The 27918-nt window shown below is 38.1% G+C and overlaps 2 protein-coding genes across 2 annotated transcripts; both read left to right on the top strand.

Moving 5' to 3' along the window:
• Positions 1-23: 23 nt before the first annotated feature.
• LOC109106542 (ALG2 alpha-1,3/1,6-mannosyltransferase) lies at positions 24-3503 on the top strand. The gene is given in 5 exon segments (XM_019119875.2): positions 24-234; positions 873-1198; positions 2057-2082; positions 2084-2655; positions 2658-3503. Coding segments are annotated over 4 exon segments (1203 nt in total). The 5' UTR covers positions 24-234; positions 873-889; the 3' UTR covers positions 2954-3503.
• An 18038-nt stretch (positions 3504-21541) lies between these two features.
• Positions 21542-27623, top strand: LOC109105979 (DOMON domain-containing protein FRRS1L). Its single transcript, XM_019119286.2, has 5 exons — positions 21542-21964; positions 24570-24654; positions 25131-25269; positions 25351-25597; positions 26012-27623. Exons 1-5 carry the CDS (start codon positions 21760-21762, stop codon positions 26182-26184), a joined length of 849 nt encoding a protein of 282 aa, XP_018974831.1. The 5' UTR covers positions 21542-21759; the 3' UTR covers positions 26185-27623.
• Positions 27624-27918: the final 295 nt, after the last annotated feature.

Here is a 27918-nt window from a genome sequence, read left to right as displayed (position 1 = left end):
AAACAGATAATAATAAAAACAAAGATTTTCAGCAAATATAGCTAAGCTACAGAATTCATTTAGGGAAAACTCAAAGGCGGTTCTAAGGAGTGCAGTGACGTGTCATGTGCGATGGATGATGTGTACAGAGTAGGGCAGACATTTTGGCTCAATCAGGAAGCCAGTTTCACTAATTCGCGAGCTTTGAGCCGTATTTGATCATTCATACAGACAGCTGAGTTAGTGTCAGTAAAGGTAAGCGTACAGGTGCTTTCTCGAAACGATATTTTAAAACATTTTGTCTGGTTAACTGACACTGTTAGCACAATTCGAGTTTGTGTAAACAAAATTATGACATTATATACTGTATGCTGTTACAGTGTTACTTATTGGGGTAAAAACTGAGTCTAGACTAACGCTTTACTAAATATATGACATTGAGAATGAATACTGAGGGTTTTTTACAGCTCTGAGTTCACGTGCCCAGCTTATTTATAGATATCTGCAGACATTTAATGTTGCACGACTTTAATAACATAATAGAATGTATTAGAGCTTATGATAGATTGTGACCAAGTGACATGAACGCGCGCAGGCTGGCCTGTTGTGACAACACAGTGACGAGATACCTGATGTGATCAAGATTAATCTTCTGATAAAAACATTGTTAACTGTATCTGCAACGCGCGTGTGTGTATACTTAACCCATAACTTTATTAAAGTAATTGAAACAGTTACACTACTTATTACATTTTAAATAGGGTAACTTGTAATCTGTAACCTTCCTTCATTTCCAAAGTAGCCTTCCCAACACTGGCGATAGATCTACTTGCTTTGTCTTGAGCTTAAAAATGAGGTGAAAACATTAATTTGACCTCCTTTTGACTGAACAGGTTCTGGTCGGGACAGGATGGTTCGGGTGGTGTTCCTGCACCCTGATCTGGGTATAGGTGGAGCAGAGCGTCTGGTGGTGGATGCAGCTGTAGCTCTACGCTCTCGTGGATGCAGCGTTCAGATCTGGACGGCACACTATGACCCCCAGCACTGCTTCTCTGAGACGCTTTCCCCTGACCTGCCTGTGGTGTGTGTGGGCGACTGGCTGCCCACCAGCGTGTTTGGTTATTTCCATGCTCTGTGTGCGTACCTGCGCATGATTTATGTAACACTCTATCTTGTGCTCTTTAGTGGGGAGGAGTTCGATGTTGTTTTCTGTGATCAGGTAACTACTAATGCTACTAACACTAACTGCTAATTATTGGTGTCATTTTAGTATTATTTTTATACTATTAAAGTATTTATTAATATTTTGTATTATCTTTTATTTTTAGATTGTCAGTATTCAATTTTTATTCAAGGTTTTTTTTTTTTTTTTTTTTGCTTTTGTCTTTCTACGTTTCTATTTAGCTTTATTTCAGTTTAAGTAATTTTTAGTATTTAAACTTATTTATTTTATGTATTGCAACAGCAACATTTCATCAAATATTTTATTTTGTTTTATTTCAGCCTGACAGCACTGCTATTTTTCAGTGGTGGACTTTAGCAAAGTATTGAGAAACATTTCCTAACATAATATTGAACTTAAATTCCTAGTTAATTTGAACTGAATATATCTAGATATATTTTCTGATTAACTAAATAGGTTTACAAAATAATAATTAAATAGTTTTATCATTTTAATAATTAAATAATAATAATTGAAATAATTTTAACTTGAAATAATTTTATTATATGAGAAGAATGAGCTAAGTAATGCATTATACATTTACATTTATGCATTTGGCGTAGATGCTGTTATCCAAAGCAACATTGAATTGCAAGCATTCTTTTTTCAGTTTATGCATTCCCTGGGAATCAAACCATAACCTTGGTGTGGCTCTCGCCATGCTCTACAGTTTGAGCTACAGAATAGCCATCAAGACACACAAAATATGACCACAGTATAAAAGATGCCATAAACATTGGTCAGCTAAACAGTTTAGTAGACCACACAATGCTGTGATTGACCAGTCAGAATCAAGACAATCGTTATCCTCACAACTACAAGGGTTAATTTTGTTTGCCCATCTACTTCTTTCAGGTTTCAGCATGTATTCCCTTTTTGCGTTACACGCCACAGAAAGAAAGTCCTATTCTACTGTCATTTTCCTGACCAACTACTGACTCAGCGTCGCTCTGCTCTGAAGCGCATATATCGCGGCCCCATCGACTGGTTCGAGGAACTGACCACAGGCATGGCCGACCGCATTTTGGTCAACAGCCAGTTCACTGCAGGAGTCTTCAAACAGACATTCCCCAAACTGTCTGAGATTCAAACCAACGTCCTTTATCCCTCTCTGAACTCGTCAGCTTTCGATGTTGAAGTAGAGGGCCTCAGCGGGCTACTCCCTGAGGGACGAAGCCTCATCTTTCTGTCAATCAACCGCTATGAACGCAAAAAGAACCTGCCATTGGCGCTACAAGCATTAGCGGCCCTGAAGGAGCATCTGTCTGTGGGGGAATGGGAGCGCGTGCACCTTGTGATGGCAGGGGGTTATGACGAGCGTGTGGTTGAGAATGTAGAGCACTATGAAGAACTGCATTTACTAGCGATCTCTCTTGGCCTGGATGACCACATCACCTTCCTGCGGTCCTTCTCAGACAAACAAAAACTGTCTTTGCTGCACAGCAGCACTTGTGTATGTACACTCCAAGCAATGAACATTTTGGCATTGTACCCATTGAGGCCATGTACTCCCGTTGCCCGGTTATTGCTGTTAACTCAGGTGGACCACTAGAGTCTGTGGCCCATGATGAGACAGGCTTCCTTTGTGAACCCACCCCTGAGTGCTTCTCTGAAGCCATGCGAAAGTTTGTTACAGACCCTAAGCTCAAGCAGCATATGGGACAGGCTGGAAGAGAGCGGGTACAGCAGCGCTTCTCGCTGCAGGCCTTCACCGAGGAGCTCTACAGTCATATCACCAACATTATCCAATAACCAATTATGACATCATAAAGGCCATTTCGCTTCGGACAAGCACACGGATGCATTGTACCAGTCTGGTTTCCATGGGGGGACTAATGAAAGTATGTCATCTCTAATTAAAGAAAAGAGCATGGCTTAAAAGTTCAATACAAGCCTTGAAGAATGTGGAGCACTCGTCTGACCAAGAGGTTAATGAATTATTGTACTCTAGCCACATTGATCAAGCATATCACGGCATGGCCTGAGTCCATATATGTGTATATTTTTTTTTATGCCAAAGGCCTATTAGAGAGTTTCTCAGGCAGAAATCAATAGAGAAGTTTTCTGTGCCCTGCTCTGTTCTCCAGTGTCTCTGCTTTTGTTTAGTGATAACAGTGGAGGATGCTAAGAGTCTTAAACTAAAGATGCTCATAACAAGTTTGTTTGAGTAGAAAAAGAAAAAGTTTTCTTAGGACACTGAAGGTCATATGCTGTATTGAGTTTGAGCTTGTTACTGACTGTGTATCTCCTGATGCTACTGATACAAGACCAAAGCCCTGATTAAATGAGATGCTGCATCGTGCCTTGTCGTTTGTCTTTGTCTCTTGAAGGTTTTATTTTTGGATGTATTGGATATAGGCTGACCAGGCAGAAAAATGGCCTGTTTACTCTTCCAAAATTTAGAACAGGTCACTGTTGTGTTAACATTTCCATTTTAATTTAATTTAATCACTTTTGAACTGTTTTGTTCTTTGAGCGAAGTTTCACAAAGCACCAGTTATATCCCAATTAAATATAGATAGTTCACTCAAAAATTCCAACCCTGTAATTATTTACTTACTTTCATGTCATTTCTAATCCTGCATGACTTTCTTTCATCTACAAAACACAAAGATACATTTTGTATTCTGAAGAATGTTTCAACTGTTTCTTTACAGTCAATAAATACAACGTTTTGGACTCCATTTACTTAGCAATTTATTTTTTTTAAAACACCATTTTGTGTTCCAAAGAAGAAAGTAAGTCGTACTGGTTTAGAATGACATTATGGAAAGGGACGATGATGTTGTGTGAATTTAACCACTGGTTCTCAACCTGTGTGACTCCATTGTCTATAACAAGTACTTTCTCTTTAATGCCAAAGATTTGTTTTCAAAACATTCTGCATTTACAGATACTAGGGGTTAGATATATTGAAATAACTAACTAAAATTTTTTAGTAAAATTAAAGTAATTAGATTTCAGATTTCCAGACATTTCAGGCATTTTAACCAATGCGTTTACATGACTCTTAAAGTTTACTGATAAAATAAAGCTTTGAAAAAATAACAATAATAATAAAACCTCAATATATACAGGTGCATCTCAATAAATTAGAATATTGTGACATGCCAATCACCTAATCAACTCAAAACACCTGCAAAGGTTTCCTGAGCCTTCAAAATGGTCTCTCAGTTTGGTTCACTAGGCTACACAATCATGGGGAAGACTGCTGATCTGACAGTTGTCCACAAGACAATCATTGGCACCCTTCACAAGGAGGGTAAGTCACAAACATTCATTGCCAAACAAGCTGGCTGTTCACAGAGTGCTGTATCCAAGCATGTTAACAGAAAGTTGAGTGGAAGGAAAAAGTGTAGAAGAAAAAGATGCACAACCAACCGAGAGAACCGCAGCCTTATGAGGATTGTCAAGCAAAATCGGTTCAAGAATTTGAGTGAACTTCAGAAGGAATGGACTGAGGCTGGGGTCAAGGCATCAAGAGCCACCACACACAGATGTGTCAAGGAATTTGGCTACAGTTGTCGTATTCCTCTTGTTAAGCCACTCCTGAGGCGTCTTACCTGGGCTAAGGAGAAGAAGAACTGGACTGTTGCCCAGTGGTCCAAAGTTCTCTTTTTAGATGTGAGCAAGTTTTGTATTTCATTTGAAAACCAAGTTCCTAGAGTCTGGAGGAAGGGTGGATGAGCTCATAGCCCAAGTTGCTTGAAGTCCAGTGTTAAGTTTCCACAGTCTGTGATGATTTGGGGTGCAGTGTCGTCTGCTGGTGTTGGTCCATTGTGTTTTCTGAAAAAGTCACTGCACCCGTTTACCAAGAAATTCTGGAGCACTTCATGCTTCCTTCTGCTGACCAGTTTTTGAAGATGATGATTTCATTTTCCAGCAGGATTTGGCACCTGCCTACACTCCCAAATGTTGATTTAATGACCATGGTGTTGGTGTGCTTGACTGACCAGCAAACTCACCAGACCTGAACCCCATAGAGAGTCTATGGGGTATTGTCAAGAAGAAAATGAGAAACAAGAGACCAAACAATCCAGATGAGCTGAAGGCCACTGTCAAAGAAACCTGGGCTTCCATATTCTAATTTGTTGAGATTGGTAGGTTTTGTTAAATGTGAGCCAAAATCATCACAATTAAAAGAACCAAAGACTTAAACTACTTCAGTCTGTGTGCATTGAATTCATTTAATACATGAGTTTCACAATTTGAGTTGAATTACTGAAATGAATTTTTCCACAACATTCTAATTTATTGAGATGCATCTGTACCCGATAAAATTTTGTAGAGCTTAGAATAACTGTAAAAATGTTTTTTTTTTTTTTTTTTTGTTATAAAATTACCATGTCATTTTAATTATTTCCAATGCTTTTCCATATTATAAAAAAATTTTTCAAAGGAAATTATTGTTGTGGGGATACATTAAAACAAGAAATATCTTGATTTTTAGTTGTTTTAGCTTATATGAAAACTTGATTTGTCTTATTTTTAATCATTTTAAGTCATCTCGGTGTCCCCTTGGAAGTTTGCTGAGGCCATCTAGTTGGGAACCACTGCTTTAAATGACCCGTCCACTCATATGAAACTCTGAATATCTGCGATAACCTCAGTGCACTTGGGCTCGCATGCTAAATTAATAAGGGGGTGTGTTTTAAATAGGCTTTAATTCTGTATTGCAGACGGTCAGATGTATTGCCTCGCTAGCATCACATCCGTTTTGTTGGCAGTTTGGGAGCAGTTTTTGTTGCATTTCCTCATAAACACTCGATGCGTTAAAGATGAGGACCTTATTTTTAGCCGTGCTCTGATTGGGTTTTAATCATACATAAAAAGAGGGGTTATGGGGCCAGCGAACATGCAAATCAACTGGGCACAATAACAAGGTCAGAATGCACAACCTTCAAACCTTCTCGCTGTGTTAGAGCTAAAGATACTTGGATATGATTGTTGAACAGGAGAATGGGAAAATTTTTTTAGTTTTTGCAGTGCAGATGTGATGGACATGACCTGTAATTAATGGTTTTCATCAAGCCTGCACTTGAGAATACAATGAGCGAGACATATTGGGCTTCATATTGTTTGGTGCAGTTGCACATGAATTAAACTCTGTGCATTACATTTTCTCCAGCTCTGAAATGGTGCAGAAAGAGATGCATTGACTGAGATATTTGCATGAGACACATGACACTAATTTCCAATTGATTATTTGATGACCAGTGGTAAATCTTGTAGTAACAGCAGTTTTTCCCTATAGAAGTGGCATTGAATGGGTCAAAAAAGGAAATAGGAATAAAATCTTGCCCCTGATGAATACACACAGACAGGAATATCTCTTGACTGTTTTGTATGACATATTAGTTTACAAATATTTGTATTCATAGCCTGTCTTATAGCATTTTCTTATATGAAACGCTTGCAAATTATGATTTGAGATTTTACAGCTTCAATAAAATATTCCAGTGCATTAGCATATATCTGTTGGGGATTATTGGTGTGCTGTGAGGGGTGGGCTTTGATTTACATTTGTGGTATAAAACAAATAAAAATCTTGCTCCGTTTTTTAAAATAGCAATCAATAACATCTCTCCGTGGCAAGTTATGAGCAAAATGATAGCCTCAATAAAACCAGCTATTTATCACCAAAGATAAAGAAACGTTGTGTGTCAAATTTATAATAGACAACGGCCCCATGCAGGAAGCTTAGAAAATGTGATTTCTGTGCAATTAAAGATTACTGGTAATTTATAACTGTTATGGATATGACCGTTACATCAAATATACAAGGGATAATTTTTATTCAGGTAAAAGTGGCTTTGTGGCTTTGTTTATTTTTTTATCCTATATGCACTGGCAAAATGTAAAAAAATAAAATAAAATAAAAATAAAAAAAATAATGTAGATTTATGCTCAAAGCAAGAAGAGAGTTTTGCCAATTTGTTAGAGAAATAGACATAATAAAACAATTTGCCAGTTAAATTATTTTCAATGAAGCATTGGCAAAATATTTTTTCATTGTTTTAAGCAACAACAACAACAACAACACAAAAAAAATGTTTTATTTTTAATTGACAAAATAAATGTAATTATGATGTCACTTTTTTTTTTTTTTCAAGCACATCTTGTTTGACCCCAGTGATGCGGGAAGCTAAGAAAATGTGCTATTTCATATCTAGTGCTATAGAATATGATGGGATTATTTTTATTCAGGTAAATATGGCTTTGTAAACCATTGAAGCTTTGGAAATCATCTGAGCTATAAATGTTGACCCATACAAGAATACAAGACCTTTAACAAACCCCTTCTGTTTTTGCCTCCCTGTCCAGGTGTTTTGCTCTGATATAGGAATGCTGTGTGTTTATGGAGATGGTGTGTGTGTGTGTGTGTGTGTGTGTGTGTGTGTGTGTGTGTGTGTGTGTGTGTGTGTGTGTGTGTGTGTGTGTGTGTGGTTTGTAGAGCATGTGGTGGAGATTCTCATTGCCCTCAGTGATCCTGGCTGCTTTCCAGCCCTCAGTTGGCCCTTAATCAGTGAGCTGTCACTCAAACAGAAGGAGTGACACCTCACATATACACCAGTCACCTGGGACACCCGATTAGATGCTCAGCTACCCCCCACCCTCCCTCCTCAGGCACAAAAACAACTCCCTTCAGAGTCAACTACACACGCACTCAGCAAACCAGGCACTTTTGATGCCCATCGACTTCAACTGTCCCATTTCAATCACTCTAAAAAGCATTTAGCTATATTACAGGCATGTTTACAGTAAATGCATTTCAATTTGTGCATTTAGATCCTGTTGTAATCAGGAGGACCGATCGCGTGACGCTGGCAGCGGTTGGCAGAGTGACAGTGATGCCCAGCTGGAGATCAGCGCTCACCTGAGGAGGGGTCGCGTCAATCACCCATCCTGTCCTGCTTCCCGCGCGCCCCCTGACGACGCCTATTTACCCTCAAACAAAAGCGGCGTTCAACTTGAAAGCGTTGCGCGTGTGAGTGGGTGTGTGTCGCGATGGCAGAATAGATTGAGCTGTCAGAGCAGTTGCTCAGAGGGAAGATTAATAACCAACACAAACAATAACGTTCCCTCCATCACCATAAATATGCTAATGACCGTTATCAATACAGCAGCTAATGGAAGCGCCGGAATTACAGAGACGGCCAAGAGAGAGGGCACAAGGGTTAGCCATTTATTCACAGACCGCTCTGATAAACCCACAGCGTGGTCTCTCAATAAAAGCACCCACCCTTAAAAGCTATCAGCTCGCGAGTAAGACAACACTTCATTGTGCGAGTGTGTGTGTGTGTGTGTGTGTGTGTGTGTGTGAAGAGGTAAAGGAATATGCGTGCCAAGGATTTAATTAAGAGTCAACAGTGTGAGCTGAGCTGTTGGGAGGGGAGGGGAGGGTTTGGGGGAAACTCGGTTGTTGAGATAATGACATTGTGGACCACTGATGTTTATTAGTAATTGGGCATCTGTTTTAGAAGCTGAATAAAACTCCAAGAGAGATAACTTATACGACAAAATGTTCTGTATTTTTTTAAGGCTTTCCCATTAGAATTTGGAGAATGGATAAATGGATAAAAAAAAAATCAGTAAATATGAATTATATATTAAAATAAATTGAGATGCATATTTAGGCTTGTTTTCTGGAAATTATATAAAGTTTTTATTAATTATAATATAATTAATTAAAATAAAAAATTCAAAAAAAAAAAAAAAAATTCCATGACAAATGTTTGTTTTTAAAAACAACTTAACAAAACTGATCTAGGTTTTTGTTTAAATCAAGAAAATGTCTATTACCAATCGGGTAAGAAAAGTAAATAATATCTATTCTTGAAACAAGAAAAGTTAACTGGAAACAGTATATTATATTATATTATATATATATATATATACAGGTCCTTCTCAAAAAATTAGCATATTGTGAAAAAGTTCATTATTTTCCATAATGTAATGATAAAAATTAAACTTTCATATATTTTAGATTCATTGCACACCAACTGAAATATTTCAGGTCTTTTATTGTTTTAATACTGATGATTTTGGCATACAGCTCATGAAAACCCAAAATTCCCAAAATCTCTAAAAATTAGCATATTTCATCCGACCAATAAAAGAAAAGTGTTTTTAATACAAAAAAAAGTCAACCTTCAAATAATTATGTTCAGTTATGCACTCAATACTTGGTCGGGAATCCTTTTGCAGAAATGACTGCTTCAATGCGGCGTGGCATGGAGGCAATCAGCCTGTGGCACTGCTGAGGTGTTATGGAGGCCCAGGATGCTTCGATAGCGGCCTTAAGCTCATCCAGAGTGTTGGGTATTGCGTCTCTCAACTTTCTCTTCGCAATATCCCACAGATTCTCTATGGGGTTCAGGTCAGGAGAGTTGGCAGGCCAATTGAGCACAGTAATACCATGGTCAGTATACCATTTACCAGTGGTTTTGGCACTGTGAGCAGGTGCCAGGTCGTGCTGAAAAACGAAATCTTCATCTCCATAAAGCTTTTCAGCAGATGGAAGCATGAAGTGCTCCAAAATTTCCTGATAGCTAGCTGCATTGACCCTGCCCTTGATAAAACACAGTGGACCAAACACCAGCAGCTGACATGGCACCCCAGACCATCACTGACTGTGGGTACTTGACACTGGACTTCAGGCATTTTGGCATTTCCTTCTCCCCAGTCTTCCTCCAGACACCAGGCACCTTGATTTCCGAATGACATGCAAAATTTGCTTTCATCCGAAAAAAGTACTTTGGACCACTGAGCAACAATCCAGTGCTGCTTCTCTGTAGCCCAGGTCAGGCGCTTCTGCCGCTGTTTCTGGTTCAAAAGCACACGTCTGTGCACGGTGGCTCTGGATGTTTTCTACTCCAGACTCAGTCCACTGCTTCCGCAGGTCCCCCAAGGTCTGGAATCGGTCCTTCTCCACAATCTTCCTCAGGGTCCGGTCACCTCTTCTCGTTGTGCAGTTTTTTTGTTTTTTGCCACACTTTTTCCTTCCCACAGACTTCCCACTGAGGTGCCTTGATACAGCACCCTGGGAACAGCCTATTCGTTCAGAAATTTCTTTCTGTGTCTTACCCTCTCGCTTGAGGGTGTCAATGATGGCCTTCTGGGTTAACCTCTTACCCATGATTGCGGTTTTGAGTAATGAACCAGGCTGGGAGTTTTTAAAAGCCTCAGGAATCTTTTGCAGGTGTTTAGAGTTAATTAGTGGATTCAGATGATTAGGTTAATAGCTCGTTTAGAGAACCTTTTCATGATATGCTAATTTTTTGAGATAGGAATTTTGGGTTTTCATGAGCTGTATGCCAAAATCATCAGTATTAAAACAATAAAAAGACCTGAAATATTTCAGTTGGTGTGCAATGAATTTAAAATATATGAAAGTTTAATTTTTATCATTACATAATGGAAAATAATGAACTTTTTCACAATATGCTAAATTTTTGAGAAGGACCTGTATATATATATATATATATATATATATATATATATATATTAGAAAACAATCCAAAAATCTGGTTAAGAAAAGGATTTTTTGCAATTGTCGAGCTCTGTGTGCATCTTTGTTGATTTTTTTCTCTAACGTTTTGTTAAGGTTGTCTTGGTCATCCCCAGAGTTTTTAAGGGTAATGCTATTAACTGAGGCTGTGTTTAGTGGATGCATACATAGAAGCATTTCATTGGAACAGAAGCATAATTCAGGATAATAAGGTCATTGGGGACTCTTCAATAAGTGAAGGCCCACACTGGCATAACACTTCAGTAACATGGACTAAGCGATAGAGTGACCTCAAATCATATCATTTAATATTCACAGTATTTTAAACATTTTCCCCTTTTTGAGGTTTGATAGGGGTATGAATAAATGGTTGAAAGCATAGAAATGTCAAAGGAATGCTCTCTAAGTCAATTTGACTGAGTGGAAAATGGGAAATTATAGACCAGTTGAATGAAAAACACAACATTAACAAGTTCCAGAGGTGTGAATTAAGCACACACTGATGACTCTTAAAGAGTGTGTAATTGTTAATTGGCTCATTACTGATCTCTAATGGTTAATTGTGTTGTTTCGGATGGCCAGCTATCACTCAGATTCCCATGAGAGTGATGAAGGTTATATGATTTTAATAACTCACTGAGGAAACAAGAGTTTATTGTGAGTGTGATTGTGATTATGTGCGCTTGATAAAATGATGCTGTCAAGCCCATGAGGAAAACACATATTCTGAAAATAAGCGACTAATTAAGAGCACACAATTTTCATGAACAGATTTGATGACCCTGTGCTGATTATAAAGAAAAAATAATTTATTTTAAACAAAATCAATACTGCACCATTTGGTAGAATCACACCCAGCACATTCTCACATCCACTTTTTGTGTGTAACCCCACGTTTTTATTAGACCTCATCAATCAAAGTGAAATTTGACCCATAATAGTATCACATTACCCCTAGTAGAAGTCATAACTACCATCTAGGCCCAAAAGTCATTTATGTCCACTGACAGTCTTTAAAAAGTAGCTGTGTATTCTGCAGAAATAAAAATATGGATTGTGTATATAAATTACAGACATTTCATTATATTACATGACACATTTTACCAGTTCCTGTTTCCTGTGAAAGTTTCAAACAGTGTTGTTATTGTTAACTAAAACAATTACAAATATTTTTTGTTAACTGAAATAAATCTGAAATAAAATAAAAAACAAATATTAGATATCTGTATAAATATAATATATACACATTAGTTTTTTATATTATATTTATAATATATAAATATTATATAAATTTCATATACAAATATTATTAGAAAAAACTGAAATGAAAATTACAAATTAAAAACCGAAGCTTTAAATACTTAAACTACTAAAATACTTAATTCCTAAAACTGAATTTGGCTATACAGAAATACCAAAATAACAATAATAATAAAAATGACAAAAGCACATATCAGAATTACAAACACTTAAATAACTTAAGTAAAATTGAAATAAGAGCTGAAAAAAATTCACAAATATTAATAAATGATATAAAAGTGTGTAAATAATGCTAAAATAGCAATGGTGTGAAATGGAGTTATTTTTTTAGTAGTCTACTGTCTTTGATGTCAGAGCTCAAAACAACTTGCCTACAGAACTGAGTCACAACTTCCGGTGATCCTGCGCCAGCCAAGCAGCTATCATTAGAAGAATGGAAATGCTAACAGATAGTTTTCACCCTATATTTCCAATCATATCATTAGAGTTTTTGCAACTCGACATAAAACCAATCACGTCAAAACTGTTTTAATGCAGGAGGTAAGGAGGGGGTGAAAAAGAAAAAAAGATAGGAAGAAATCTGAGGGAGGCAAAGGCATGCAGCCAAAGGAAACAAGAGTGAGTCAGTACCCCCAGTACATCAGAACTCGAAGCCATTTCTTAATCTTTCCATCCCGCACTCCCCCCTGTTGCTCGAGCGCCTGCTATGTGTATGCGAGTGTTGAGGGCCGGTGTTGTCAGCTGTCAGTTACAATATTGACACTGATCGGACTCGGCTCTGGACACTGAGCTCATAAAACCGGTCTCTGTATGTGTGTGTTTCTGAAGGTGTGAGGGTATCTCCTGGGTGATTTTCACTAGCTTAACCTGCAGTAGGGCTGTAATTAACTTGGGCTAATTATTGGCAGGCAGGGGTTAGGATGCTTATGAGAGATCCCTGTGCTGCCTGTACAGATAATCACCGCTTAGGGGTCTGTCAGAGGGTAAACTCTATGTGTGTGTGGATGTGGAAATGCTAGGAAAGCAGCATTGATGCATTCAGTTAAGCAAATAGCCCCACCTAGTGAGATTCAACATTTCAATTAGGCTGTTCTACAAGCATCCTTTTCTCATCCAGGAAACTAAACAGATGTTATGGCTGCATTTTACTATAAAAGCTGACCGCTAATGTGCTAACAAACGTAAGTATCTCAATCCTTTTATTCTGAATGCCTGTAATGAAACTGACAGCAAACAGCAGCTGTTGAGCTGAATTGATTTCATCTTTTAATCATCATTCCCCCATTTCCTGTCATTCAAACAGACGCATAGCATATTCAATTAGCAACTGAACCCCAGCCAGCAATCTATATCAGATGGAGGAGAGGTGAGAAAGGAAGGTGGAGGGAGGGGAGAACACATGGGAAATCACTGAGCGCTACGACACCGCAAACATCTGTACTGTTATCCACAGAGGAGTTGCCGAGATACTAAGGGTCAATAGAGAGGCATCAAACAGGACAAAGACACTTGGATATGTCATTTCCTCCCCTAATCCCATTGTTCCAATTTTTTTCAGACTTTCTCTTTTTTTGATACTGAATTTGTTAAAGGAACAGTTTATAGACATCAGGGCAAAAATCTTTGAAGAGTTGTGACATATTTCAGCCTTAAAGATATAGCTCACCTCAAAACTTACATTTGCTAAAACTTTACTCATCCTCAGGCTATCCTAGATGTACATGATTTTGTTGCTTCAACAGATTTGGAGAAATTAAGCAATGTCACTTGCTCACCAGTGGATCCTCTGCAGTGAATGGGTGCCATGAGATTAAGAGTTCAAACAGATAATAAAGACTTACAATAATCAACAAATAATCCACATGACTCCAGTCCATCAATTAATGTCCTGTGAAGTGAAAGGTGTGTGTTTGTAAGAAACAAATCCAAAAATCAGAGCTAGTCTGCAGATATTGGGCACAAAAAATTGTGTAGTGTATGACGGGCACAGACTACTGTTTTTAATGAATCCATCCAGTTGGATATTATTTCGAGTTAATTTTAGTAGACAAATTGCATCCGAAATAGATAGAAAATCTGGTAGTGTATGTTACTCAGTCTTTGTGTGTTTGATGCAGGGTTTTTTCTCTGTTACCATTTACAAAGTCAGAAAAGGTTTTAAAATTTTAAGAATTCTGTAGTGTATAACTCCCTTGTTATTCTAATTTCATTTATATATATATATATATATATATAGATATATATATATATATATATATATATATATATATATATATATTTATATATATATATATATATATATGAACAGGATATTTGTCATTTACAACCATTACTTTTTTCTTTACTGCAATAATGAGATTTAATGTGAGATACAGCAGTATAAATCTATATAAAGAAATGTTTTGTAGTACATGATGCATATATATCCGCAGTGGAGCTTTGTACAGTGTGCATGTATTAATTAAAGAGTTATTATGTAGTGTGTTCATTTATCACATTTTATATGTACCAATTACAGCAGGAACTGCAGGTTATTTTCATATCTACATCAATTACACTAACAAACACTCAGACAGTAGATTATTTATGCGTGCATGTGCGACTGTTTGTGTGTACGACCATGGATATCATGATAATGATAACCTCATCAGTGTCTGTGATTACAGTAATGATGTTAGTACACAAATGCACTGGTCTCTCATTAGGAGAATCTGTCCACGAGGCAGAGCAGGGGGGCTTGTGACTAAAACCTAATATATCAAATCTACACAGCCGCACACAGAATGCAGTTTTGCTGAATTAAGTGCATGTGCTGATTGCGTACTTAAAAAAAAAAGAAAAAAGAAAAAAGGTAGGTGGACACATGAAAGTGTGAAAGTGTGACCACATACTTTTTGCTGTCACAGCAACTGTACAAGAAAAAAGTTATTATGGTATTGAGATGATTTGTAGCACTTTGTTACTGGTCAAAATGGAAAGATATGTTTCTTAAAAGCAACCTTTTTACTTTTTAAAATTAATTTGTACACTTTTTATTTTACATTTTTATTTGACTTATTATTGTTCTTTTTGTATTGATTCTTACTACGCATCGCTACTGCAGTTTAACCAAGTTGTGCAAGTAATAATGTTCATTTCTGCAAGGCATAATACTTGCTTGAATAACTATTATTGTCTCCACAAGTTAGAGACAAGGAGCCATTTCTATTCATAGTCTTCAAGGACATAAGCCACTGTTAAGAAGTTCCTTTTCGAGATGTCTCTCGATGTTGCGTTAAGCTTTGCTTACGCATCTGGGAAACACCTTTCTCTTTAGAATACTGAAGCCTGATTCTCTTAATGTCATTGCTCTGCAATGGCCAATGGCATCCAAGCGTGTGAAAATTAGAGGCCGTGGTGCCCCTTATAACACAGCACTTGGTGCCATTTTCCTCAGAATCTTTCTCCTTCACCTGAATTATTTGGAAGCCTCTCCTTTGTTGTCGAGTCATCGCAAAAGTGGATATATTTTCAGTACTCTTCAGTGTTCCAAGGAAGTTGCAGTATGTCTTTCAAACCTCTTTCACACTGCACGTTGTTCCTGGAAAATTGACGGAGTGCCTTCTGTGCGAATGCAAACGCAGGTTGGGGACCTGATAACATTGCTGGGATCAGTCATGGAACGAGCCCTGTGTGAACAAAAGCCGTAAAGAACCAGTGCTGTAAAGGGTGTGTCGTACTGATGACGCACGTTATCATGCGACTCTTTTACCGGGTGTTCGGTAAAGGGCACTTCGAAGTGAAAACAATCATGGCCGCCATATTGAAGGGTCATTCCAAACAGAAGTGCTCAAAACTGGCCGCTTCAATGGGCCCTTCGGAATGAAGGATTTTGAAGGGTACAACTGATGGACACTTCGGGCTCCCATGATCCAAGATTCTTTGCATGATGATGGCGCCTCCATGTGGGCATTTGTTTGTGTGATGGTGGGGTATTTGTGTGTGGAGTTGTTTGGTCCCCTACACCCTTTAACCCTTCGAAGCTCTTACTCCGGAGGGTAAACCCTTTGAAGGGATTAGGGCATAGGGATGAGCCCTTTCGAATGGAACAGTCTTCAAGGACATAAGCCACTGTTAAGAAGTTTCCTTTTTAAAATCAGTTTCTTGTTAGTTGAAGATAGCCAAAACACACACACACAGACACACACAGAGCTAAAGTTGCTAATTTCTTACTGCTGTTTACATCTGCCTCTTTAAGTATCAGACAAAAAAAACAGTTGTTTCCTGATGGAGAGAGTGAATCTTGTCTTGCTGCATTTATAAAATTATTTTCTTCTCTTGACGGGATTGGAAGGAGGCCTGTGGTTGCACCAGCAGGAAGGAAACATAAGGAACCATATATATTTGACATATAATGCATCTTGACACATGGCATGAATGGAGATGTGATTGATCAGTGTGCACCCGTAGACACACCGACAAGCTGCAGTCAGCAAACATACCCTGGATTTAAAAACATTTGAAGTGTTCTGCAAAAATGTACTATTAGATATGTTAGAGGAGACCACTGAGACTCCTTATTTTCCCCTTTTTTGGTTATTGGATTATCCCCCAATAACCAAAACTATAAGTACTACATCCTATGTAAATAAGTAGGGTAATTGTTTACTAGGCTATGTCTTTATTGCAGTTATGTTATCAACCAACTTTGCATGTGTGGATGATAGCACAAAAGGCCATTTTACAAAAATAAACATTTAAGCAAACAAACAAACAAATAAACCTCTCGAGGGAGCTAAAACAGTTCACACTTCAACCCCCGCAGTGTTCAAACCAAAACAATACGCCCTTGCTTGTCATCCATCCTGAGGGCAGCCGGAGTGACTGTCAGCTCCTGCCGCGATCCACAAAGATCCACGCGTCAGTCAGCAATAAGGCCTCCCTGGGTAACCAAGCTAAACGACCGAGACTGGCGCTAAACTGGGTAGTTTGATTGAGTTAGCGCTAATTCACGTTTAATGACGCTATTGATTGGAACACGCGGGTGTTTGTGTTCTAACAGCCTCTGTCAAACCAATCGGATTAGCTGAGTACACCTGTATAACCGCGGAAACAAATATCGCAAAGCAAACAGATTGACGGGAAGAGCTCGCGAGAGAAACGCTGCGATCGCTCCGGGATCAAACAGCAATCAAGCGGCAGTCAGACAAAGCGGAAATATCTGTGACCAGACTCCAAATGAGCGTGACAGATACTAAGAGAGAAACAGAAAGCTCACTAGTGCTCGCCCTTGATCTCTATTTGCTCAAACTAAGAATTGGAGATCACTCTTTGCTGTGCGCGCATACACATAGAGCTCAATCTATCACCACAACACACTCCCATGGGAGAGGGAACATAACACATCCGACCATCACCAGATTAATGGGTTAACAGCCGGCACGTGCCCATAATGTGCTCCCGGGGACGCGAGATTAGGCCGCGGCAGACAGTCGCGTCTTCAGTGGGCGACGCAGACGTCTATCGATCTTCGGTATATGTGTGCGTGTCTGTTCAGTGTACTAGACTCAAAGCGAGAGAAAGAGTGATGAGTATGTCACCAGTGCTTGCTCTGCTGACAGTAAGTAAGGACTGTTGACAAGTTAAGATGAAGCCTCACACAAGATCTCTCAGGAATAATAGGGCCCTTTTTCTTTCTGTCAATAACCGTGAAGTGTTTCAGGGTGTGTGCTCATACTCAAATAGTATCTGTAAAATATGCTAATATGGAAATAAAAGCAAGCCCTCAAGGTGAAACCGCGGCCTGGTTTAATATGGTTGACCAGGCCAGGCGTTCACATATGGTGGGATGTGAAGCTGGTTATTGTGACCATTAGGGGTTGAATACACACTCAATGATAATTTGCTTGATTGTTTTTGTTTGTTTGTTTGCTACTCTGAAGAATGTGCCAATTTTAGGGTCATATAATGCAACTCTATGCAGCTTTTCAAATGCAATATGATTTTAACCAACAAGCACAGCAAGTAATCTGGGTTGATGCATTTTATTATTTTTTAATTTTATTTATTTTTTACTGTACACAGAAACCTATAACTCTTCCAGCAATGCACTGCAGCACATGTAATTATGGTTACTTTGTTTTACCTTCTATCTTTACAGGTGTGATTTTTTTTTTTTTTAAAACATTTAAAATGTACTTCTTTCTGGTCATGTATGCTGTCCAGACTTCTCATGTTATTTATGAATTTTTTACCTTATGAAACCCTGCCCCTTTCTTACAATCGACTGCAAGCATGCATTCAGATCTGCCTCCATCCAGTTAGCAACTGATGAATAGAACCAAGTCAAACAAGTCATGTCCTTTGTGATAATCTGGTTCAACTGGATATACATCACAGAACAGAATAAAAGATACTAATGTTGCACCTCGACTTTAAGATGGCAAGAATTTTGCTTTCCTTGGCGTATGTTTTTAATGTACACATATAAAATTGAAAGCTGCAGCATAGAATTCTTTTGGATGCCAACTTAAATATTTCATCTTCAATGATGGTTTAAAATTTTAAGTCGACAGCTTGACATTCTAGTTCAGTAAAGACATTTACATTGAATAATTACATAAATGAATTCAAATTAAAACCATGCAATTTTTTTTTTTACTGTTAATATTGTTAATATGTCTTTTAATGTTAATTAACAAGTGAAAATCAAAGACTTAATTTGATATCAGCACTGCATGTTAAAATTTTGTTTGTATATATTCAAATGCAAAACATGCCTTAAAAATAACTTTTCAAGCAGGTTCCATTGTAACATTAGAGTACTTGTGTCTCTCTGACTTTGTCTTTTTCTCTTCCTTTTTTCCTCCATCAGTTCGTCTCCCCTCTGCGTTCATGAATTGGACCTGCGGCCATTGTCTCGGTGTCAATCACACACTCTCACACACATACCCAGGAGACACACATTTGACATTTGGTGGATTGCTCTGTGTGTGTGAGTATGAGAGTGTATGTGTGTGTTTTAGGTTATTAAGATAAGGCAGGTATGCCGTAGGTTCTTCATTAACATGTTAGGGGATCTCATCATCCTTTCTCCTCTAGCACTGTGGCCGTAATTGAGTAAGGCTATTAGACACAGAGTGATCGTGCCTGTGTGATGGCAGGAGGGGGATGGTGGCGTGGCCAATGGTGGAGGATGGAGTCTTATAACTGCATGACACAGTGTGTGTGTGTGTGTGTGTGTGTGTGTGTGTATATGTGTGCTGATGGGATAGGGCTATTAAAGATGATGTCGGTTTAGGTAGACTTGAATAGTCCTGTTAAGCAGCGGGTAATTGCCTGTATCCTGAGAAGAGTGGAGAGACTGATTCAGAGGTGCCTGCGTTTAAGTGGACCCCTTGGAGGGGCGAATTTTAAGCTGTACATTGTGGCTATAGTGCCACTTAACATCTGTAACTATACAATATGAATGTGAGAAATGGTTATATGAGTATACTCTAAATACTTCTAATAATACTGACCATGTATTTCTTAATAGTCTTAAATTGATCTTGAATTTGTCTTTTATAAAATGCTTAATATAGTATAACAATCATTTTTATCTAATATATTATCATTTTAATTATATTATATTATGAGAATGTTTCTACCAACTCTTCTAGATGTTGTAATGAGCAATTGTTAGCTTACGGATCTATTTCTACTTGATCTAACCCATAAAAAAGAACTTTGTGATGTATTTAGTTTGTTTCAGTCATATTTCATATTCATATTTTTGACTTTAATAAATCATTTAGATAGTTTAGATGTTATCTGTTTGCAGCTGTCTGCTTTTGATCTGAATGGAAAGGCTCCATGGGTTTTAAAGGACAATAAAGAACCTAAGAGTGCTGTGATTTGTTCTAAGGTCTTTTGGATAGCTCTCTCTCTCTCTCTCTCTCTCTCTCTCTCTCTCTCTCTTCAGTATTGTTTATTTTCAGCCTTTCATGGATCTGCTGATGGTCTCTTATGTTCTACTTGAATCATTTCATCATAGTACTTAGATATTGGCTAGAAAAAGTCATCTCTTAAAACTGTGAGTGACGTCTGACAGTAGGGCTTGTTAAAACAAGAGGAGGAATGAGTGATACAAATTATATAGGGAAATATAAGCAAAGCTGTTTCAGTCTGACCAAAATTAATCTCAGAATGATTAGTGCACTGTAACAAAAATATCAAAATAATATATAATAGTATAACATTTAAAAGCATAATTTAATTGTACATCATAATAAATAGTTTAAATGCTGTATAAACATCATCATTTCCCATAATGCTACAAACTTAAAAAGCTGTACAATATTGCCACATGCAACATCTTCTTTCTGTTTAGAAATTAAACACTGCCATCTTGTGGTTGATGAGAGGTTTACATTCAACCTATTGCCATTGTGCAGGCATTGTCCAAATTCGGTCCTTGAGGGCCACTGTCCTGCAGAGTTGAGCTCCAACCCCAATTAAACACGCCTGAATCAGCTAATTAGGGTCTTACTAAGCATACTGACTTTCAGGCATGTGTGATGAGGCAAGGTGGAGCTAAACTCTGCAGGACAGTGGCCCTCCAGAACCAAGTTTGGACATCCCTGCCATTGTGAAAAGCACAGAAGCTTTTGGTTGAAAAAGGAGAACTTCAAAAATCTGCTCTTGCATGTCTAATTAAGAACTTACATTGTACAGAATGAGTTACCATAATTTTACCATATAATAAATTCAATGACAATGTTCCAAGAAGATAAAAGGGCTGTATATTTAAAACCTCTGACCTATTACAATGTTTTTTACTGTAAAATGTATAATAATACATCTGATGGCGCAATGAAAAGGCCACACAATGACGTTTAATTCATTTAATTCATCAATTGACCAATAAAATAAAAACTTAACCAAAATTGTTAACCACACATACACACAAAACTAAAAATCCTATACAAATGAACTAAACAGTTCTGTTTTTGGCGTATCTAATTTGGCGTAAAATACAAGGTGGGTCATACTTAATAAAACCAAACTATAACAATATTTTATCGTATAAATATAGTTATTGCCTTGCTTAATTGTAGGCTACATTTTTAATGTGTGAATTATAGGTTTATTTATATTTTACTAGAAAACGATGTTACAAAATTTACAGAATTAGGCCTGAGTAGCCAGTCTTTAAAATATATATGTTTAGTACCTTTTATAACGTTTTTATTTAACCAATTAGCGTGTTTTGCTGCAGCAGTTTTACATTATTTTCCCCTTAAACATTTACAGTATCTGACTGCGCCTCATTTTCACACGTAGTGCGATGCTATTGGAACGCAAAAACTGGTAATCTCTATCGACTGACGTGCGAGGAGAAGAAAACACGGCCGGAGAGGGGAGAGATGATGTGTTAAATTAGTGTACGACGGTCCGATCAATTCAGAAATGTACAATAATTCAGTAATAAATTTTAAAAAATGCTATAGCTGAATACTGTATACGGTTGATAGTATGACTACTCGCCGTATCATTATCAAACAACATCCCTATCGGTTACAAATCTCACCATAAGCGGATTGGTTTAGCCCTATTCATTAACTGCAGCCGAGCCTGGCGCCTCTCAGAACCCCCTCCTCTGCGGACCAACAGAAACGCTTTATCATGAAAGCGATTTAATTAGCTACATTTTATTATTTGTTATCAGTGTAAGCATCAGTACTGGAATGCGAAATGTAAATCAGACCCGAGTCTCTTCTCGTGCACAATAACCATTATCGAGTCTTTAGGTCAAGAGCATCCAGTCATGTATCTTGTGCATCAGCTGCTGCAGATCTCTGTGCTGCTGGATGCGACGTTGTGGCTGGCGGTTTCTGCCAGCCCTACCGATGATAATGTACTGCGGGCCGGCCATGGAGAACACGGAGAGCCGGGGCACGAAGAACCCCATAAAGATTCTTACAGCACATTCGCCTCCGAGTTCCTCGAATCCAGATACCTCTCAGACGAAGGTATGATGGACCGTTATGCATAATCTGAAGTCTTGAATGCATGTTTTTGTGTTGTTTCTCAGTATATGTGATTGCAATTCATAAAAGCACTGTGTAGTGAATGGTCACCGTCTGATTCCCTTCCTAGACCACAGGCCTATTAATTAGGTTAGTAATATTGCCTGTTATTGATAATTATTAGCAATATATATATATATTTTACAAGGGATTGTTTTTGATTCGCTGATATAAACATATGGTACAACATCAGCACCTTGGTCAGCACTCCACAAGACTTGCATCCAGTTACCCGCAGGCTTTCCCAACCCCATATTTTGTAATAGACTTTTTTTGAGAAACTCTTATTGCCACATCACTGGACCAGTGTTGTAGGTACAGCTATGTAACATAACTGATGAGACAGTGTTCAAAAGCATAAATGTATTTAATATCATGTATAATGTACAAAACAATACAACATAGAGGAGATCATGTGACCCTTCGACGGCAGTAAATTAAAGTAAATTTCAAACCATTCTCTATCTCTTCCATCATGAGTACTTCAACGGTCAAAGACAATTGGAAAAGAGTGATTGAGCAATTGCCAGTAAAGAAAAAATTCCACCAAAGAGTCCACCATTAACAAAGAGGATCTCGATGGCGCCATTGCTAATGGTATCAAGCTAGCACTTAAAGAGCAGCAAAGTACTTTGGATTCAGTTGTGGCCTCGAATGTAAGAGATGCGATAGACTCTGTACTGACCCCAGTTTTGCGTGACCTACGTATGGACAAAGAAGCGACCACCAATTCTGTAAAAGAGCTAAAAGCAGAAGTTGAAAAGCTAGCCATCGTGGCAAAACAGACACGTGACCAGGTCGATTCGGTTCCAGCAGCTGCACGTGAGGATAGGAGAACCTGAGAAAGCAGCTAGAACAACTTACCGATAAAGTGATGAACATGGAGGATAGGAGCAGGAGAAATAACGTGTGACTGGTGGGGTTACCAGAGGGGGTGGAAGGCTCTGATGCAGACGGCTTCCTCAGAGCTAATCTTTTGTGGATTCCTGCACTGAAAGGACATGATATTGAGATTGAGCGGGCTCATCACATCTATGACAGAAGGAAAAGTAACTCCGAGCGGCCGCGTACTCTTATCTTTCGTGTGCTGAGATGGCACAGATCAGCGATCCTGAAGGGTGCACGGCAGGCATACCCAGTGAAATATACGCAGGATAATGTCACGCTGCTGTTTTTCCTGACTTAAGTCCAGCCATGTCTGCCAGGAGAAGGAACCTAAACCCAGTCCTTAGGAGGATGACAGCACTGGGTCCGCAGCTGTTTCTCATCTATCTGGCGATAATAAAACTACGGCACAACGGTGAACAGATGATGTTCAACTCTTCTCAGAAAGCAGAGGTACTAGTTCTTGAAACTGTGGGCTTTTTGGGGACATGTTTTGCATTGGAGTGGATCGGTCACATATCCAAATATTTTTCTGTTTTTTTTTTTTAGGCAGACCTATATTCTCGGTAATGTGCAGTCTGTTTTGGTTCTTGTTCAAAGTTGTTTGTCGTTCCTTTTTTGTGCTACTTTTATTTTATACAACAGACATTAATATCTTAATTTATTTCATTTGAAATGCGCACTGGGGTGGTTTTGCATATAGAGTTAATTTAAGGAGATCTCATTCTGTGCGGGATTGGATTGCGCAATCTCCTGGTCAGCCATCTATTTCCTTGGTGTGTGGTGGAATTGTTAATCACTTTACAATGCCTTTCTCTGTCAAATCTGTTTGAAATCAGGAATTATCTGACCTTAATTTGTCTGTTGACTTGGAAGAAAGTGTGGTCTAACCTTAACCTCTAAAAACTTGACTCATTGTCTTATATATTTCATAGTTATTCATAGAGCATGTATAATAGCTCCTTGCAAAAGATTCAAAATGAAACAACAACCAAATTACAATTGCCATTTCTGTAACACTGCGTCAGCGAGTACTTTTCTTCATATGTTTGGGGAGTGTCCTATTCCGTTATTAATCTATGGACACATGTAAACTTTGTTTTATCCTTGTAACTACAAATTGATTATATGGTTAAGACAAGTTTATGTCTCATTAATGTACAGAGGCACGAATTGATGGAGCCGAGCCGGGCCGGGCCGGGCCGGGCCGGGCACTGTTGTTGTTGTTTGTTGTATGTATAAAAATAAATAAAATTTGATATCAAAACTAAAAAAAACAAACTACAACATTCACTACATTTCAAAGGTTTGGAGCTGGTAAAATGTAAAATTTCAGAGTTTTAGAGATTTTAAAGATTTAAGAACTAAAGATTTAAAGACCCTAGGTGGTCTTTGTGGGTCATAATTGTTTTTGTTTTTTCTCAAACCTTTGTGTGTGCGTGTGATAAAAAAATGTTACACAACAAGCTGCATTACGCAAACTTTACCCAAAGCTAAGGTTAAGAAATTGAAGTTCAACAAAGTCATTGTCCATCCCACATCACAATGTATTAAGTAAAATTCTAATGTAACATACAAATATATGATACCAGTAAAGATTATTTTTGTAGTATGACTAGCTGAAACCAGTTTATTAATGTATTGTGTCTAATGTCTCATATAGGTTACCCCTTCCCAACTGCACCCCCTGTAGACCCATTTGCCCGCATCAAAGTAAGCGACTGTGGAATAAGCAAAGGATGCATCAGGTGAGCAGATGGAATAATGGTTAAAATGAGTCTATAAACTATAGTGTCAATGTCTATTGCAATCAAACTGCAGTCTGCCATGCTATGCAGTACACTCAAGTGTGATTAATGTCAGTCCGAGTAGTCAAGCTGCTACTCATTGTCGTTAAGTGAAATGTTCTGAAGCATGAAATATATATATGCACATTATGTAGTAGGATGTTTGAATGTATGTTTCCATGGTTATTCTTAAAGGAATAGTTCACCCAAAAAATCTAAAGTCATCAAATGTCATCATTTACTCATCCTTGTGTATGTATTTCTTCTGTGCAAATATTTAGCTGTTTTTTATTCCATATAATTAAAGTTAGCAGTAAATTTTTTATGTTTTGTAGAGAAAGTCAGATAGGTTTGGATTGACATGAATGTGAGTAAATGAATGAATAAACTGTCCACATTTTAAGTGTCTCACTTTGTCTACCTTTCTGTTGCTGTAGATATGGCAAACCAGGCTGTGACGCAGAGACCTGTGACTACTTCCTGAGTTTCAGGCGCATTGGCACAGATGTGGAATTTGAGATGAGTGCAGACACTGATGGATGGGTTGCTGTTGGTTTCTCCTCCGACAAAAAAATGGTAGCGAGAGAGGGATTGCATATATTTGGTGTGAATGCTTTCAGACCTTTTAAGAAATACACAATAATATTGTTGTCGTAGGGAGGTGATGATGTCATGGGCTGTGTTCATGATGATAATGGACGTGTACGGATCCATCATTTCTACAATGTGGGCCAGTGGGCCAAAGAGATCAAGCGCAACCCGGCGCGGGACGAGGAGGGCATCTTTGAAAACAACCGCGTCATGTGCCGCTTCAAACGGCCTCTTCATGTGCCGCGGGAGGAGACGCTGGTAGACCTGCACCTGAGCTGGTACTATCTGTTTGCTTGGGGACCTGCCATACAAGGTAAAGCAATTAAGCCTCATTTTATAAGAATAGTTCCAGTTCCAGTGGATCCAGTGATAGGTGTCATCAGGATGAGAATCTAAACAGCTGATAAAATATGCACAGATCAAGCACAGTTTACAGGCAAAATATAAATAAATTATGAACAGTCCAAAACTGTTTATGTTGGTGGGTTTTGATGTGAGAGGACAACAGAGGACAGTGTTAGTTTGTGTTAGTTTGGCCATTTCTAATTACTGGGTGGGTGGGGAGGCTTGTCCCCCTCAATGTCTATGGTGGTTATGGCCTTGGATGGGCTGAGGTTGAGTGAATATTCAGCAAATTTTCATTTTAAAGTTTTCCTTTCGGGCTTCAAATTCAGCTGAGTTTAATGTTGCCCTATTTATGGGGATTTTGTTCTGTTTTTCTTCTCAGGTTCCATCACAAGGCATGACATTGACTCCCCACCGGTGTCAGATCGCATGATTAGCATCTATAAATATGAGGACATTTTCATGCCTGCCACAGCCTATCAGACATTCTCTTCTCCCTTTTGCCTCCTCCTCATCGTTGCTCTTACCTTCTATCTACTGATGGGCACACCATAACCAGCAAAGCCATGTCACTGGAGCCACTATTAGCACGATTGTGTGCCAACTTTACGGTATTAGAAACAGGCATCAATAAATTGCAATTCTATAATATCCTCAATCTACGTACACTAAGAAGGTATTTGGACTGCGAATTAATAATCAGTTGTATAAAAGGAATGATTCTCATTGAGGATATAGACTCAACCATACACTTATTACATATTACAATATATTTCATTATGATAAGAGCAGAGTACCCCAAATGATATGTTACGGTAGGTATAGCCTACAGTAGTTGAAACAATCTGAGCCAAATTAATATTAATATTCAGTATACTTAAAGTGCGGTCACATGAGTTAAATTTCAGCAAAATCACTGTCAAACCAAGCAGCTTTCTATTAGTCAAAGCTGTAGATTCATGAAAACTTGAACCCATTGCAAAATCTGTCTGAGGAAATCTTTTGCCTTGTAAAATTCTCAAACACATGAATTTCTATAGAAATTACTGGATTTCACCCACAAAAATTTGCTGAACAATGGTAAATGTGACTGCATCTCTACAGTGGCATATATTATGTCCCACTAAAGAACTCTACGGGGATCTGAATGGCCTTGTTCTATTGAATGGAATATGTTTTACCAAATCTCAGTAGAGGTGCTCTGTTGTTTGTAGTTGTCTGCTTTACAGTGTTTTCCAATATATTACAGCTCTGATTACCATTTATTAATGCTGTGGACTTCAGAGTGATGTAAATGAATGCCTGTGTGTGACTGACAACGCAATTTACAGCAGTACATAACAGGCCCCACAGCACAAACACACATACATAGTATTCATAAAACATTACTGCCTTCCAGTTACCAAGCATTGCCAGCTGAGTATTTGATGATGCGTGCCAGCAAACTAGCCTCATCTGAGCCATTAAGATCAGTGTCACCTGGAATCATCTGGTTTTCATTCCAGTGAAATTCTGGTAATTATTTGGCACTCTTTGAAAATGTCATGTTATAACACTTGTATAGCAGACTAAAGAGCAACATGTAAAGATGTTTAGAAAGGTATTTAGTTTTAAAAATGTTGTCATATTCACCATAACATATATGTGGAAATGTACTTGGAGGAGTGATGCAATTCTTTTTTGATGTGTGCAGGCCAGAGATAATCATGTTATGTAGCATGAATGTAGATATGTTTGTTATATTTTAATATACTTTTGAAATTTTTACATTGACAGTATTAGAGATTATGCAATAATGAGCGTGCATAGTGAAAGACTGAGCCATTGAGATTTTAAACGTGACATTCAAGCTCCTACATCGCTAACAACTTAGATACATGCTGACAAGTTTACTGTGAATTCTCGCTGTAATTGGGAAAAAAGATGCCTGTTGGTCCTGAACACAACACATAGCCTACTGCACTTTTTAATAAAGCTATAAAGCTGAAAATGTGTATTGTTGTGATATCTGTCTGGATAAAATAAGAATATTTTGCCAGTGTCTGAACTCGAAGTAGGCTACTTAACACAATGTGTGCCTTGAAGAATAGTATAGGATTTGGATCACCCTAAAATATTTGTTCACTATTTCATTCAGTCATCCTTTCTGTACGTTAGATTTTTATGCCAGTAGATGGCGACAAGTGACTGTCTTTGTTATGCCACCAGGGAGCCAAAAATCATTGATTCATTCATTCACTCACTCACTCACTCACTCACTCACTCACTCACTCACTCAAACCATTCATT

The sequence above is a fragment of the Cyprinus carpio genome, chromosome A16 (genome assembly GCF_018340385.1).
Source record: "Cyprinus carpio isolate SPL01 chromosome A16, ASM1834038v1, whole genome shotgun sequence".
NCBI classification, from domain to species: Eukaryota; Metazoa; Chordata; class Actinopteri; order Cypriniformes; family Cyprinidae; genus Cyprinus; species Cyprinus carpio.
The sequence above is the reverse complement of the archived record's forward strand: the minus strand, read 5'-3'. Positions and strand labels throughout refer to the sequence as shown.

What these genes read in the sequence shown, in the direction of transcription:
- LOC109105979 (XM_019119286.2), top strand. Translation starts at nt 21,760, where the DNA reads ATGTATCTTGTGCATCAGCTGCTGCAGATCTCTGTGCTGCTGGATGCG. An exon ending in ATAAGCAAAGGATGCATCAG is followed by an intron (nt 24,655 to 25,130) that starts GTGAGCAGATGG and finishes CTGTTGCTGTAG; the next exon opens with ATATGGCAAACCAGGCTGTG. An exon ending in TTGGGGACCTGCCATACAAG is followed by an intron (nt 25,598 to 26,011) that starts GTAAAGCAATTA and finishes TTTTCTTCTCAG; the next exon opens with GTTCCATCACAAGGCATGAC.